The following is a 17,056-nucleotide window of genomic DNA, read 5'->3' as shown; positions in this document are numbered from 1 at the left end:
AGCCTCAGGGACCTGTGGGGTAGTATCAAACCTCTGATATTTGTGTCATCAAAGTCCCAGAAAGAAAGGAAATAGTGTTGGACAGAAAACATATTTGAAGAAATAACAGCTGAAAACTCCCTAAATTTGGCAAAAGACAGACACAGATTCAAGAAGATCAGCAAACCCCAAAGAAAATAAACACAAAGAAATTCACACTACAATAAAACTGCTGAAATCTAAAGACAAGATAAATATTGAAAGTAGCTAGACAAGAACAATACATTTACATTTGGGGGAGCAACAGTTCGAATCACTATAGATTTCTCATCAGAAACCATAAAGACCAGAGGAGAGTGGAACATTTTTCAAGTGTTAAAAGAAAATAACTATTAACCCAAAATTCTATATATAGTGAAAATATTTTTTAAGAATAAAGGCAAAATAAAATTTGCAGTTGAAGGAAAACAAAGAAAATTTGCTGCCAGAAGTTCTGCTCTAAAGAAATACTTAAAGCAAATTCTTCATGTGGAAGGGAAATGTTACCAGAGGAACTTCAGACTTCAAAAAGGAACAAACAGTAACAGAAAGGGTAAAGATAAGAGTATTTTTTTTCTCCTCTTAAGTTCTTTAAAATATGTGTGACATTTGAAAGAAAGTTTTCAGTGTTTGTAGATGTAATACATAGGACAAGTACAACATAAGGTGAGAGGTAAAGGATGCTATATGTGGGATGGTTTTAACAGTTCTCTTGAAGTGGTAAAATATTAATTCTAAGTACACTGTAAAGAGACAAGCATACATACTGTAATCTCTAGAGTAACCACTAAAAAAACTATACAGAGATATCTCTAAAAATTCAACAGAAAATTTAAAAAATACGAATTCAAATAATCCAAAAGGCAAAAAGAGAACAGAATAAAAACAGAAGAAGTAAAAACAATTATTAAAGTGACAAATCCAAACATAACAATTATATTAAGTGTAAATAGTCTAAATATACGGATTAAAAGACAGAGAATGTGAAAATGGATTAAAAACCAAGACTCATCGATTTGCTATCTCCAAGAAACCCACTTTAAATATAACAATATAAGTAGGTTAAAAGTAGAAAATGATGCCTTCCCTGGTAGCGCAGCGGTTAAGAACCTGCCTGCCAATGCAGGGGACACGGGTTTGAGCTCTGGTCCGGGAAGACCCCACATGCCACGGAGCAACTAAGCCTGTGCAACACAACTACTAAGCCTGCGCTCTAGAGCCCGCGAGCTACAACTACTGAGCCCACGTGCCACAACCACTGAAGCCTATGCGCCTAGAGCCAATGCTCCACAAGAGAAGCCACCGCAATGAGAAGCCCGCGCACTGCAATGAAGAGTAGCCCCAACTCGCTGCAACTAGAGAAAGCCCGCGCCCAGCAACAAAGACCCGACTCAGCCATAAATAAATAAGTAAACAAACACATAAATAAATAAATAAAAGTAGAAAATGACATACCACGTAAACACTAATAAAAAGCTGCAGTAGCTGTATTCACATTGGACAAAGTAGACTGTGGAACAAGGAAAATTACCAGGAATAAAAAGGGTCATTACATAATGATAAGCGAGTTAATTCATTAAGAAGACGTAACAATCCTGGGACTTCCCTGGTGGCCCAGTGGGTAAGACTCTGTGCTCCCAATGCAGGGGAGCCGGGTTCGATCCCTGATCAGTGAACTAGATCCCGCAGGCATGCTGCAACTAAGAGTTTGCCTGCTGCAACGAGGATCCCATGTGCTGCAAGTAAGACCCGGCACAGCCAAAATAAATAAATAAATAAATATTAAATAAAAAAAAAAAAAAAACATAATCCTAAATGTGTAAGCATCCACCTAACAAAAGAGCCTCAAAGTAAATGGCGCAAAACCTAACAGAACTGAAAGGAGAAATAAACTCACGATTATAACTAGAGATTTCAACACTCCTCTCTTGGTAATCAATAAAAGAAGCCAGGAAATCAGCCAGGATATAGACGAACTGAACACCACTATTAGCCAACTGGATCTAAATGACATTTACAGAACAGTCTACACAAAAACAGCACAATATATATTCTTTTCAAGTGTACCTGGGAAATTCACCAAAATAGAACATATCAAACCTTAATAAATTTTAAAAAGCTGAGATCATACAAAGTATGTTCCCTGACCATAATGCAATTAAACTAGAAATCATTATTAGAAAGACAACTGCAAAATATCCAAGTATTTAGAAAGTAAAACACTTCTAAATAATTCATGAGTCAAAGACTAAGCTGCAAGGGAAATTAGAAAATATTTTGAACTGAAAGAGAATGAGCAATATATCAAAATTTGTGCAGTACACAAAATTTGTGGGGTCCTTCACAGAGGTAAATTTATAGCATTAAATACTAATACTTGACAAGAAAGGTCACAAGTCAACAATCCAAGTTTCTGCTTTAAGAAAGTAGAAAAAGAGCAAAATAAAGCCAAAGCAAGCATCAGAAAAAAGAGCAGAAATCAATGAAATTGAAAACAAAACAAACAAAAAAATCAATGAAACGAAAATCTGGTTCTTTGAAATGACAATAAAATTGATAAACATCTAGCCAAACTGGCCAAAGAAAAAAAGACAACAGGCACAAATTATCAATATGAGGAATAAAGGCAATACCACTATAGATCCCATAGACACAAAATTAAGGAACGATGTTGTCTGACAACTTAGATTAAATGGACCAATTGCTTAAAAGCTACCAACTACCAAAACTCACTCAAGGAGAAATAACAACATGAAGAGTTCTATAACTATACTCAAATAATTTAAAGACATTTCCTCTTTTAATATATATTTGCATTCATTTGGTGGCTTTACAATTCAAAAGTCTAATTCACATGTTTGCTAAAAAATATACAAATTTCCACTGATAGTAACGCAAAAGAATACACACTGTGTTGTATTCAACTCAATTTTTATCAGTACTTGATATCTCATTAATGTGGATAGTATGTCCACTCTTGAAGGATCTCTGCTTATCAAAGTAAATCAAAGATATTACTTTATATTGATATTTATATCAAGTGAATTATTAACTATAGCAGAAGAGTATTACTTGAATAGTACTCAATGACATACATACTAATGTTTAAATCGTGCAAAGCAGGACACCTCATTTCAAACAACTGAAGTGATCCTTAAAAGTTGTGTAAAAATCAAGTATCTACTACTTACATAATATACTGAAAAGTACTGAAAAGTGCTAGAGAAGTATTATATATGAGACTGAACCATATAAAATTGCCAATTATCAACTGGTTCAACCTAGAACAATGTAAGCATTCCTTGTTTTCTATATGATTCAGTGTTCTCAAGAGTTCTAGTCACTTCTACCAGAAAGGTATTATAGTGTTGGGGACCGAAATTCATTTTACATTTACCAAACGTATCCTGGAGATGTTTCATGACGAAAGTCATTTGCAAAACTAGGACATGAACGTATATGAGGAAAGGAGTACTGTACTTTATGTGGCTAGAGAACCTTTGTTTGACCTCCACTTTCCAGGAGTCTGATATTTTTAACTCTTAAAAAAAAATGAGCCCTGTTATTCAAAACGTAGATTCACTATAGAGTAAGGATTAAGATCCACAAGGCTCAAAGTATGAAAAAGAGTGAATGCAACAAAATTACTAAGATCACATCATTCCTTTGCTCAAAACCCTTCAATATCTTATCTCACTGAGTCAAAGTGCTTACTATGGCCTTTACCCATTTCCTGCTACTCACCTGCCTCCTTTACTCCAGCCCCCGTGGGCTTTTCTTGCTGTTCCTCAAACTTGCAGGTACACTCTCTCCTCAGGGCCTTTGTACTACTACCTCTACCAGGAATGCTCTTCTCAAAGATATCCACACGACTCACCTCCTCATCTCCTTCGGGTCTGCTTAAATGTCATCTTCTCAAAATGGCCTTTTCTGACCAACCTATTAAAACAGTATCCCTAGGGACTTCCCTGGTGGCGCTCCCAATGCAGGGGGCTGGGGTTCAATCCCTGGTCCGGGAACTAGATCCCCCATGCATGCCACAACTAAGGAGCCCGCCTGCTGCAACTAAGATCCGACACAACCAAATAAATAAGTAAATTAAATAAATAAATAAAATAAAACAGTATCCCTACTACAAGACAAAAAAATTTGGTGGGGGGGGGGTTATTGTCTGCCTTTCTCCAATAGAATATAAACTACAAGGAAGAGAGGCCTTTGTTTAATGCACTGCTATATCCTCAGAGTCTAGAACAGCAGCACGTAGAATCTGCTGAACAAGATTGGCACAAAGACTGTATATATGCCTCCAATTAAAACTTCCCTCACAGATACTAAAAAAGAGGTAAGAAAACAGTTTGGAACCCCGCGCGCTCTGTAACTTAGAACGAAACAACTACCCTCCAGAAGAAAATATTTTATTTTCAACAAAATATACTAACGAATGGCTGGATTCCCTGAAAACAAAACATTAATCCTAAGCGCACACATGCTGCAAGTCTGTTGGTACTGAATGCTTTGGTTTATCACCCAAGACTTGTGCTAAGTCATTTTCCTACGAACCAAGAAATTCTGGCTAAAGATACTTAAGGAAAAATAAAAGCGGAGTTAACCTATTAATGCTGTACAAGGATTAGGAAATACAGAATATACGAGTCCAAAGCTCACAGTACAGAGTGAAAGACCAGAAATCGAAATTGGGAGTGTTTGCCCCTAGAGACACTGAGAGAGACAAAGTCCACAAAGGATTGCACCCCTTTTCTTGGCGCTAGGCATGGTATGAACACTCATTCCGGGGGTGCAAGGGGGCATGGAGTTTGGGACTGCGAGGCCTGTTTAGGATTGGAGTGGTGTATCCGGGCCACTCTCCTCTCTGCACCGACTTTCGCTCAGGAGAAAAGAGAGTGCCGACTGCGCCTACCAGCTCCCAAAAAGGCTTGGGGGAGGGGTGATGAAGGTAGACCCCTCCCCTTCCCCAAGGAAAGCCCAGGGCCCGCAGGGCTCCCCAGTGTCCCGGCTCACCCGGTTCCCGGTTGATCTCGATGTCGAAGTGACACTGCGGCCGGTCCTGCGCCCCCATCGCGACCGAGGCGGCGGCAAGAGCTGGGAGAGACGGGGAGGAAAGCGGTCAGGGCGCAGGGCTAGGGCGGAGCCCGCGCCTCAGTCACCTCCCGCTGGCCTGGTGCGACAGCGCCCGAGGCCGAGACCAGCTCCCTCTCACCCCAGGCCTCCCGGCCCCCACGGAGCGCGCACACACATGCAGGCTAGCTCTTCACCTGGCTGGCCTCCAGCCTGAGCTGCTCCCCGTGAGCAGAGGAGAAACCGCTGCCACCACGGCCGAAGCCCAACGCCACTAACAGACCACCACCCCCGCCCCCTGGCCTGGTCTCCCAGTGCCACGCTAAACCCCGCGAGAGTCGGGACAAATACCGCGAGAGTACGGTCTCGAAGGCGGTGGGTAACCGAAGTGGGTGCGCTTACGTGGGCGTGCCTTGGAGCTCGAAGAGCTTCCAGCCCCGGCGCTCCTATTCCTGAGCTGGCCCTGTTTTGCGCCGCCCCTTTTCCCCCCTGTATGTTGGAATCAGTCGCCCAATCTGGGAGCCCCGGACGCGCCTGTGCTCTCTACTTTCTGTGGTCCTTTCTCAAGGGCCGTGTCTACGTATTTGCAGATACCGCGAGCTTCCTTGTTTCCGAATCTGCGAAACAGTTGGGAGAATGAGGTTGTTGAGGTTTAGTAGAGCGACAGAGCTTTGGTTTTCTTTTTCTCAAGGAGTAGTTATGGCACTATCCCGTTAGACCATTTGTCTCACTTCAAAGGCCTATAGGCTGAACTGTGCGTTCGTCCCCGCTTTGGGGCCAGCGTCACTGGTATAGTTGTGTTCAAGACCACTCTCCCTCTTTTGTGACGTCTCAGTTCAAGACCTTTGCCCTTATTTTAATCGCGTTCTTCGTCTTATAGAATGCAAGGGTTCTGTATACTAACATGTTGTTAGATACATGTATGTTCTGAATACAACTCTCTTGTTAGGTTTATGTAAGTGCGAATATTTTCTCCCAATCTGCGTCTTGTCTTTTGTTTTGAAAGTGGCTTGTGCAAAGCAGTTTTTAATTTTTGATTAAACCACTTGATCAATTTTTTCTTTTATGGTTTGTGCTTCTTTGTGTAGGAAATCTCTGCCTACCCCAAGCTCGAGAAGATTTTCTCCTATGTTTTCTTTTAGAAGTTTTGTAGCCCAATCTTACACCATAGGTGTAAGTCTATGATCTATTAGAATTTGTGGATGTGGGGCCAGGTAGAAGTTGAGGTTCATTTCTTTCCCCCGTAGGTCTATACAGTAGTTCCACCACCATTTGTTGAAAAGACTTTTATCCATTGAATTACCTTGGCTTTGTGACCACATATGTGCGATTCTATTTCTGGACTCTATTTGTTACACTGATATATCTTTAGGCTGGGGCCACACTGTTGGGTTGTACTTTTCCATTATTTTCTTAAAATTGTAAAATATACATAAAATATTTTAACTGTTTTTAAGCTTACAGTTCAGAGGCTGTTAACTACATTCACATTGTTGTGCAACCATCACCACCATCTATCCATAAGACAATTTTCATCTTGTAAAACTAAAACTTTGGGGACTTCCCTGGTGGCATGGTGGTTAAGAATCCGCCTGCCAATACAGGGGACACAGGTTCGATCCCTGGTCCGGGAAGATCCCACATGCCGCGGAGCAGCTAAGCCCGTGCACCACACCTACTGAGCCTGCACTCTAGAGCCTGCGAGCCACAACTACTGAGCCTGCATGCCACAACTCCTGAAGCCCGTGTGCCAAAATTGCTGGAGCTTGAGCACCTAGGGTCCGTGCTCTGCAACAAGAGAAGCCACCTCAATGAGAAGCTGGCACACCGCAACGAAGAGTAGGCCCCGCTCGCCACAACTAGAGAAAGCCCGCGTGCAGCAACGAAGACCCGAAGCAGCCAAAAATAAATAAAAATTAAAAAAAAAAACAACTAAAACTTGGTACCAATTAAACAATAACTCCTCATTCTCCCCTCTACCCAGGATCTGGTAGCCACTCTCTACTTTGTTTTTGTTTTACTTTATTGTGGTAAGAACACAACATGAGATCCACCCTCTTTTTCTAAAATTTTTTGGCCATGTCATGCAGCATGTGGGATCTTAGTTCCCAACCAGGGATCGAACCCACACCCCGTGCAGTGGACGTGCATAGTCTTAACCACTAGACGGCCAGGTAAGTCCCGAGATCCACCCTCTTAACAGATTTTTAAGTGTTCAAACTGTCTAATAAAGGGGGGCAGCTGCCATCCCACTCCAGCTGATGGTTGCCACATGGATCTGTAACCCAGCATTGCTAGAAAGCCAGGCTTTTATAGGAAATCCTCTTGTTTTTTTAAATATTAGCAACTAATTCAAAACTAAATATATTGCACAGCACCCACCATATCTGCTGATCAGATTAGGCCCATGAGCAGCCTACTTGGCATGGAGTATGAGCACAAACCACATGAATAGTAGAGGAGGGAGGAGACCACTGATGGGTTAGAACCCTACAGATGGCAGAATGGGTGGGGGAGCAGGCTCCCTTCCAGACTTGAGAAGGCCTAGAAAGGGCCAGAGCCTTCAGCTAACACACAAAGCTAACACACTTGGATGTTTACCATGTGCCCAGCTCTCAACTGCATTATCTCCATCTCACAACGTCAGGAGGCGGATACTACTTTCATTATTCCCATTTTAGAGCTGAGGAAACAGAGCTTTCAGAGGTTGTGTTAGATCTGGGACTCAAAATGAGGTCTCTCTTCACTGTTTACATGTTACAGCCTCCCTGGGTTGCAACCCTTGACTCCAACAAAAGGTTTTAATTTTGGGTTCGCAAGAATCTCTTTGCCTCATTTAACAGATAAGTCTCAAAGAGGGAAAGTTCTTTATAGAACAAAGCTAATAGAGGCAAAAAGAACAATAAAATAGAAAATCACCATTATGTAATCCCTGAGGAAGTAACAGATCAAAGCTGGGTAGATCATCATTTAAGTGAAAGGCTATCAGGAACTTGATAATAAATCAGATTAGGTTATTTCCTGATGTGATGCGAAAGCAAGCACTTCCTATGATGTATTCTTGCCAAAAATATTAAACCTGAGTCTGAATGAGCCTCTACCAGTTTATAGGAAAAGTGGGCGATTAGTGGGACAGATATAATGACACCACAGGGATACAACAGAAATGTGAAAAATTTTAGCGCAAATGACCTAGTTTTTCCAACAAATGGCAAAGAAAAGAAAAGGGAACTGTTAAGTATTTTTAGAGACTTAAGGGACATCAACAAAATGCAGGGTGTAAATCTTGTTTGGATCCTGATTCAGACACATCAACAAAAACACATTTTGTGGGAACAAAAGAAAATTGAACATTGTGGAATTCAGGGCATGCTACTCCAAAATATGGCACCTTGGCATATTGAATATTTCACGCTGAAGGAATTTGAGAAATGGCAGATGCTGGAAGGACTCTCAGACCTTCTCCCATGAAACAGGTCATGAGACCCTCATATTAGAAGTGTCCTCCCTACATCCAGAGGGACACAGATTTTGAACAAAAAGGCCTTACTAAGTTCCCTCCAGTTTACTACACCTAGCTCATACCCTTATGTCCTATCACATTTTCCCATGACTTTCTACTTTTCATCAAACTTACTATAAAAACGCTCAGGTTTAACTGCTCCTTTGGGTCTTCATTTCCTTATGAAGGCTCCCATGTCATATAAAACTTATATTAAATAAATTTGTATGCTTTTATTAATCTTTTGTTATAGAGGCCTAGCCAAGAACCTTAAAAGGATAGAAAGAAAAAGATATTATTCCTCCCCATCCCATCTTCTATTAGTAGATGATGTTAGATAATAATGAAGAATTACTATTAATTGTGTTAGCAATGATAATGGTGTTGTTACATATATGTTTAAGTCTTTACACTTTTTCTCAAAAACCAAATGGAAGACTTATTACATGAAAACATCTACACCTCAATATCAGTCTTTTGTGGAAAGGCAAGCTTTATTTCAAAGCAACCTGAAAAGAGCAGTCGAGGTGCACAACCACAAACTGGTAGGAGGGAACACACAGTTACACGTCCATTGGCAGGGTCTCAGTCGGGAGTCTCGCCCAATACCTGCTCAGTTTCCTCTTCCGGTTGAAACTGAAAAGGTAGACTCGAAGATGCCCCTGATGTCCAAACACACTTATTTCAGGAAGGAGGACACCTGGAGTCAACTTAATTGAGCGAATCCGCTTATTAAAATAAATATTCTCTCTGAGAATATGGTTAATTTAGTAGCTTTCCTTGCATTTTCACATTTTGAAAAGAGCCACAGAGGTTCCATTCACCTTCTAAGCAGGTGAGTTGGTAAGGATCCTGCCTCCATTTCCTAGGAAATAGATTACATTTGATTACTCCTCACAACAGCCAACTGGAAGATTATTCCATTGTTTTTGAAGCACTGGTTGGGTTGGCGTCTGCGATGGTGGCCAAATAAATGAGATTTCTGTGTAACACATGCTGGTACCTATGGGTAAGAAACAGGTAAAAATTAGACATTTGCTTTTATTGAACATGAACAACAAACTGGAAAAGAATTTATCCGCCCTAGTGAATGGCTCATCCACTGACTGGATCACTCAGTGTTGTCAACCTTCTTACTTTAACATATTGAAGGAAAATATATCCAGAATCTTATCTGTTCTCACTTCTCACTTCCATAGCTACCTCTCTAGGCCAAGCCACTATCACTTCTTGCTTGGACTACTGCAGCAGTCTCCTAACCTGTCTCCCTGCTCTACCTCTGCACCCCTACTCTAATTATCCACATAGCAGCCTGAGTGATCACTGTACAATTTAGGTCAAGACCATGTCATACCTCTGTTCAAAACCCTCCAAAGCCTCCCATCTCATTATGAGTAAAGCTAAGCTCTCATGGCCTATAAGGCCCTATATGATCAGGGCCTCTAGTTACCCTCTCTGATCTCATCTCCTACCACTTTCCCTTTACTCACCGAGTTCTGGCCAGAGTGGCCTCCTTGCTATGACTTGAAGATATCCAGCACGCTCTAGCCTGGGGGCTTTTCCACCTGATACTCTCTCTGATTCACGTATCTGCATAGCTGCTCCCCCACCTAAGGCGTCTACTCAAATGTCACATCAAAGATACCTGGTATAAAGTAGCGCTCTTCCCCCCACTTACCCTGCTTTATTCTTGTTCGAAGTGCTTATTAGTATGTGCCTAATTATATGATTCTACAGTCTAGAAGGTAAGTTCCATGAAAGCAGAGCTGGTCTCTGTTTTGGTACTGATTCCCCAGTGGCTGAAACAGTGCCTGGTCTCAGTATTACTTATAAAATATCTTGAACAGGGAATTCCCTGGCGGTCCAGTGGTTAGGACTTGATGCTTCCGATGCAGGGGGCACGGTTTTGATCCCTGGTCGGGAACTGAGATCCCTCATGCCACAAGGGCCCCCCCCCAAAAAAATCTTGAACAAACTTAAAGAAGGGACAAGACACTTCCATGATCAATGCACACTTACTATAATAGCGATTCTCAGTCAGGGGGTAGAGCTCTCCACCTAGGAAGACAAATCAGGCTAGGGGGCAGGAAGCGTGAACAGTGCAGTGTGAAAAGGTACATTAGGAGGTTTTGATAACTTTCTTACCCCATAGTTTGAGAATCACTGCATCAAATGGAGTGTTTTGCAACTATTTGCCGTATAGAAAAATGAGAGCGTTTACTATAAACTGTACAAAAGCAAATTACCAAATGCCAGTGTCCAGTGTAAAGACTTACCCAAAGATGGATTGCAGGTTACTTTTTTAGGGGGTGGGAAAAGCATGGCTTTGGTAACAATGAAATAAAATTTTTTGTTTCTGTAATAAATGGGGCATAATTCCTGGAATGACATTTAGAAAAGAGGCTGTTTTCCCTCATTTTGGCATATAGCTAGAGAGCACATTAAATTACTGTGCCAAGTTTACCTCTGTCTTAACCTGGAAATCTTTTATTGGTCTTTGCATGTGTTACAAGAAAAGTATGAGCCAGGGTTCCACGACCAGAAAGCAGCCACTGCTCTCATCATCTCCGGACACTAGTTTTCCGAGTGCTTTCCTCCCCACCCCTGTTGTCATCGGCTGACATGGCTTCACGTGAAGCAGTCTTTGTAATGAGCACAATTCAAGTTTTGAAGAGGGAGCCACGTCTGACTCCAAGCTTCACAGTGCACTGTCCGTATGGTCTTGGGCAGGTAACCTCTCTGAGCCTCATCTGCGATCAATCACTCAAGACTCCTAGTTCAGGTCAGCTGCTGTATTCCTATACTGGCTTCCCCGCCAAACTCATTAGTCAGGGTAATGGGGAGGGGACTTACTGGACGCATTCATTCGCCCGGCCTTTGTTCTGATATTCCACAATACAGCGGATCAACTGATCATTCTCCTCCAGGAGCTGAAAGATGAAAGGGTCAGGGCAGCACGACATCAGGAGGGCGGGGACAACTGCCTCCTTCCCCGCCCCCGCCCCAATGCCGGGATTTCCAGCCCCAGCGCCTCTGCTGACTTCATTCCCATCTGACGGCAAGTCACCCTACGCACACCAGTCTCAGTTGCTCACTCCCAGAAGCTTCCAGCACCCGTAGCACTTCGGGATCTCTGCTAAGATCGCTCTGCCCGCATTAGCGCTCACCCGCTGGATCGTTTCCTGATTGACTTCCGCCTTGCCTCTCAGCCAGTCCGGCACGAAGGCCACCGACATCCCGGGAAGCCAGGTTGGAAGGCGGCCTCACGCTTGCAGACCCCCGCGCGTCTAGACCAGAGCTGACCAGCAGCCCTAGACGCCCTACAGCCGCAGCAAGGACCCAAGCTAAGTGGGCATACGCTCTCGACGTTGATTGGGTCCCCCCACCTAGGGGGCGGGGAACAGGCGGAACGTCATTTGTGATTGGGCGCGCAAGAGCGATTCTCAGCGACCTCCTCCGACTCCGCCCCTGGGGCTTCGGTGCTGTTTGTGAATCTTTTGCGTTTGCGCAAGCTAGCCTCAGGGGCGGGGTCCGGCGTCAGCTCCTCGCCTTTTAGGCTTTGGGCCCTGCTTGTCTGCGGCAGCACCTTCCCCAGGGTCACACAGTAATTGAGGCTGGAACATGGATATCTGGCTCCAAATCCACACCTCTTTCAGTACCACTCTGGTGCCTCCAGGCCTGCGTCTGGAGCCTGAACCCTGGGAATTGCCTCCTGCCAAGCCAAACCCTGCAGGGCCAAGGAAAACACCAGTGTCAGCTTTACCCTTTGCTGAGGGAGAAACTCGCCTATAGGCCTCTTTTTCCTTTGGGCCCTTCTTTTTTCTTTTTTTAAAACTCAGATTTACAACCCTAAAAAGCACTATAATTTTCCCCAATTTACAGATGAGAAAACAGAGGTTAAGTTACTTGCCCAAGATCTCATAGCTACTAAGGGCAAAGTCAGTATCTGAACAGAAGCAGTCTGGCTTTAGAATTTTTGATCTCAACCACTGCCCTGCACAGCCTATGCACCATACTGCGGAGGTGGTTTGCTGCAAGATAAAGGGAGGAAGCTGGGCCAATCTCTTGGGCCACACTGTTACTGCTGGCAACCACTAAAACTCTGAATTGGTTGTCTTCTCTTTTGTCCAGTCCATCCATGATGAACATGGGAGCAAGGTTGGTTTTCTCTGTAGCAGAGAGTGAGAAGCAGCCACTTAATTTAGGAGGCAGATCTTGGAAGACTTAATCCTCAAAAAGGGTATCCGGGCAATTCTGCCTTCTAGAGCTTCATTTCCCAGAGCAGGCTCATCTGCTTTGCTGGGCTCTCCTTCCACAATTCCCTTATTCATCCCTCGGAGGAGGTTTCATCCCATTTAACAGAGGGCTAAGTGTGAGTGATAAATTAGCTGTGGATGTGTACAGTTTGAGGTGATGTCTAATGGAGATGTTGAAGTTTGTGGCTGGCTGTTTGGCTGGAACTCAGGGCCAAGGACTGGGCTGGTGATGTAAACTTTGAGAAAAATCACTTGTGGAAACTGGCATCATCCTTGAAGCTACTTTGTCACCCTTTCACATCCAGTTCATCACCAAGTCCTGTTGATCTTGCTCCTATATTTCTCTGCAGCCTGCCCAGTTTTCTTCCTTTTTGCCACCGTTCCTGCCTAAGCTCCAGCTTCATCCTCTCTTGCCCAGTCAACTGCACTGGCATCCCAGCTGGTCCTACCACAGTTTCCATGAGCCTTCTCCACTTTGATCTTAATATCAGCAGCCAAAGTGATTTTTACAAAATGCAAATACAATCAGTTTTCCCCTGTCCCAAACTCTACCATGTCCAAGAGCCTATATGGTCTTACCTCTTCTTTTCTCTCTAGTGGCTCTCACTCTACTCCTTTACTCTCTAAACTCTGAGTTTCAGCCAAAGCAGTCTTGAGGAAAAAAGCAGAGCTGGAGGAATCAGACTCCCTGACTTCAGACTATATTACAAAGCTACAGTAATCCAGACAATATGGTACTGGCACAAAAACAGAAATACAGATCAATGGAACAGGATAGAAAGCCCAGAGATAAACCCACACACCTATGGTCAACTAATCTATGACAAAGGAGGCAAAGATATACAATGGAGAAAAGACAGCCTCTTCAATAAGTGGTGCTGGGAAAACTGGACAGCCACACGTAGAAGAATGAAATTAGAACACTCCCTGACACCATACACAAAAGTAAACTCAAAATGGATTAGAGACCTAAATGTAAGACCAGACACTATAAAACTCTTAGAGGAAAACATAGGAAGAACACTCTTTGACATAAATCACAGCAAGATCTTTTTTGATCCACCTCCTAGAGTAATAGAAATAAAAACAAAAATAAACAAATGGGACCTAATGAAACTTCAAAGCTTTTGAAAAGCAAAAGAAACTACAAACAGAACGAAAAGACAACCCTCAGAATGGGAGAAAATATTTGCCAACGAATCAACGGACAAAGGATTAATTTCCAAAATATATAAACAGCTCATGCAGCTCAATATTAAAAAACAAACAACCCAATCCAAAAATGGGCAGAAGACCGAAATAGACATTTCTCCAAAGGAGACACACAGATGGCCAAGAAGCACATGAAAAGCTGCTCAACATCACCAATTATTAGAGAAATGCAAATCAAAATTACAATGAGGTATCACCTCACACCAGTTAGAATGGGCATCATCAGAAAATCTACAAACAACAAATGCTGGAGAGGGTGTGGAGAAAAGGGAACCCTCTTGCACTGTTGGTGGGAATGTACATTGATACAGACACTACAGAGAACAGTATGGAGGTTCCTTAAAAAACTAAAAATAGAATTACCATATGACCCAGCAATCCCACTACTGGGCATATACCCTGAGAAAACCATAATTCAAAAAGACCCATGCACCCCAATGTTCATTGCAGCACTATTTACAATAGCCAGGTCATGGAAGCAACCTAAATGCCCATCGACAGACGGATGGGTAAAGAAGATGTGGTACATATATACAATGGAATATTACTCAGCCATAAAAAGGAACAAAATTGGGTCATTTGTAGAGACGTGGATGGATCTAGAGACTGTCATACAGAGTGAAGTAAGTCAGAAAGAGAAAAACAAATATCGTATATTAACGCATATATGTGGAACCTAGAAAAACGGTACAGATGAACCGGTTTGTAGGGCAGAAATAGAGACACAGATGTAGAGAACAAACGTATGGACACCAGGTGGGGAAAGCAGTGGGGGAGGGGAGGGGTGGTGGTGTGATGAATTGGGCGATTGGGATTGACATGTATACACTGATGTGTATAAAATTGATGACTAATAAGAACCTGCTGTATAAAAAAATAACTAAAATAAAATTTAAATGACAAAAAGTTAAAAAAATAAAAATAAACTCTGAGTTACTTCTTTTTCTTTCCTTTTTTTTTGGTGGGAAAATATACATAACACAAAACTTACCACTTTAACCATTTGTAAATGTACAGTTCTGTGACATTTAGTACATTACATTGTTGTGCAACCATCACCATCATCAATTTCCAGAACTTTTTCATCTTTCCCAACTGAAATTCTGTGCCTATTAAATAACTCCCCATCCACCTCCCCTCCCCACACCCCCATCCAGTGTTGGTTTTCATCCTTCAAGGAGCCCTGCTGCAGTCCGCACAGAGTTCTTAATACATCTCTCTGTCTGAAACACTCTTCTTCCCTTTGCCTAGTTAGCTACTACTCATCTAGTGTCACGTTCTCAGGGAAGCCTCCTTGAACCCCCAAGTCCAGATCAGAAGCTCCTGTAAATTCTTTCAAAACCCGTCCTCCTCTCGGAAGAGCACATAGCTCGGTTTGTATTTAAACACGTGCTGTGTATTGTGGGATGGGTGCTCTCACTCTGCTCTGCTAGCATAGTTTTTACTGTCAGGAGTTACTCGCTGTGTCCACAGTGCCCGGCATAGTGTCTGGTTCGCAGCAGGTGCTCAAAAATTGTTGAATGAATAAATGGATGAACACTCCTTCCCAATCTCCCTTCAGCCGGTCATCCGTCTGTGAGTACGTCCGCCCCCAGACTGGGGTGTGTTCCTGGGGGTCGGACTTTGGCATCTCATCCAGGCTGGCAGGTGGCTGTGCCCTTTGGTTTGCCTATCTCGGGCCTCCCGCCAAGCAGACAACTGAACCCACGCCCCGGGCGTGTCGCGGCGTCACGCGGAACTTCCCTGCCTCCACACGTCAGTCCGTTCGCTACCGCGGCAGGAACTGAGCTTAAACTGCAAAACTTCTCTCACCTCCGGACGTGGGAATTACAGGCTTGGAACTCAAATCCACGCGGGTGAGAGCCGACAGATGTGAGGAAAGTTGGGAGGCACGCCCCATCTACATTTGGGTCGCAGTCCTTTAAGAACCGCTTCATTCAAGACTCCGCCGGGACCAGGCAGTGTGGGCGCACCAGGATTGGTCGGTTCGGGTGTGGGTGCTGCTCAGCAGCAGCGAATGAGGGCGTGGGGTGGTGTTTCAAGACTCGCGCATGCGCACCGCCGCCTACCTGCGCCTGGGCCGCCGGTGACCGGGGCCAGGTTCGCCGGGTGGGCTAAGGTTGCAGAGAAGGCGGAGGGTGGCGCAGCGGGAGGGCGCTGACTCCCGGAGGCCGCCGTCGGGGCGAGGTGAGGGCTGGCGGGCGGAGGCGGGCGCTGCGGTCCGTTAGTCAAGAGCTGGCGGCGTCGGGTGTGGCGCAGGGCGGGCCTGGAGGTGGAGGGCCGTCCCTCCCCCCCGGGCCCGCCCAGCCATCAGGCCCGGCTTAGCTCTCCAGGGCTTCGTCTGGCGTCCCGAAGTCTTCTGCCCCCCCCCCCCCCCTTTTCTGCCGCCGGCTGCTCTCCTGACTCCAGGACGATCCGAGGTGCGCGCCTGCCAGGAACCCTCAGCCGCCGACGCGGGTAGAGCGCTGCTCCCAGTGGGAGGAGACGGGGTGTGTCCAAATGATAGAGGGGATGATTGTTTCCTTAATTATCCACGAAACTCAGGTAGTGTTTTAATAGCAAACTTCCCTTCGCGTGCCAATAAGACTTGGTTTACCAAATACTGGGTGCACTAGACCAGCTTTTCTGAATATCAGATGTTCAGAGGTACTGTATATTTGTGTCCGTTACAGTATTACATCTAGACTTCCAGAGCCAGAAGGATTAAGCACCCCGGTGCTTAATTAGGTTTGTAGACATCAAAGCCACAAAAGAATACTCCCAGTGGTTAAAAGTAACTGGTGAAATTTGTGACACGGTCAGAAAAGTAATAAAGCTCAGACGGTGGATAGGGTGAATCTTCATTAAATTTTACAAAGAAGGGAATTAATTCTGATAGAGATAATTTTAGTAAAATAAAAATGTAAATAATTGAAAGTGCTTTAATATTGCTAAACAGAATTAAATTGACATAACAGTTTGTTCTGGAAAATACATTTTAGACAATGTTGTT

At 43.8% G+C, this 17,056-nt stretch overlaps 2 protein-coding genes across 3 annotated transcripts in view; both read right to left on the bottom strand.

Moving 5' to 3' along the window:
• NKTR (natural killer cell triggering receptor) overlaps nt 1-5,095 on the bottom strand; it is a gene marked incomplete at its 5' end in the record, with an annotated part of 46,766 nt that extends 41,671 nt beyond the window's left edge. For both annotated transcript variants that reach the window (XM_079712923.1, XM_079712924.1), the window contains one exon: nt 5,038-5,095. In XM_079712923.1, the coding sequence (XP_079569049.1) occupies nt 5,038-5,095 (58 nt within the window). The remainder of the gene's footprint in view (nt 1-5,037) is intronic.
• Nucleotides 5,096-9,077: 3,982 nt separating this feature from the next.
• Nucleotides 9,078-11,903, bottom strand: SS18L2 (SS18 like 2). Its single transcript, XM_079713395.1, has 3 exons — nt 11,764-11,903; nt 11,450-11,526; nt 9,078-9,599 (listed from the first exon to the last, which is right to left on the bottom strand). Exons 1-3 carry the CDS (start codon nt 11,830-11,832, stop codon nt 9,512-9,514), a joined length of 234 nt encoding a protein of 77 aa, XP_079569521.1. The 5' UTR covers nt 11,833-11,903; the 3' UTR covers nt 9,078-9,511.
• Between the last annotated feature and the right edge of the window lie 5,153 nt (nt 11,904-17,056).

The sequence above is a fragment of the Hyperoodon ampullatus genome (genome assembly GCF_949752795.1).
Source record: "Hyperoodon ampullatus genome assembly, chromosome: 10".
Lineage (NCBI taxonomy): Eukaryota > Metazoa > Chordata > Mammalia > Artiodactyla > Ziphiidae > Hyperoodon > Hyperoodon ampullatus.
The sequence above is the reverse complement of the archived record's forward strand: the minus strand, read 5'-3'. Positions and strand labels throughout refer to the sequence as shown.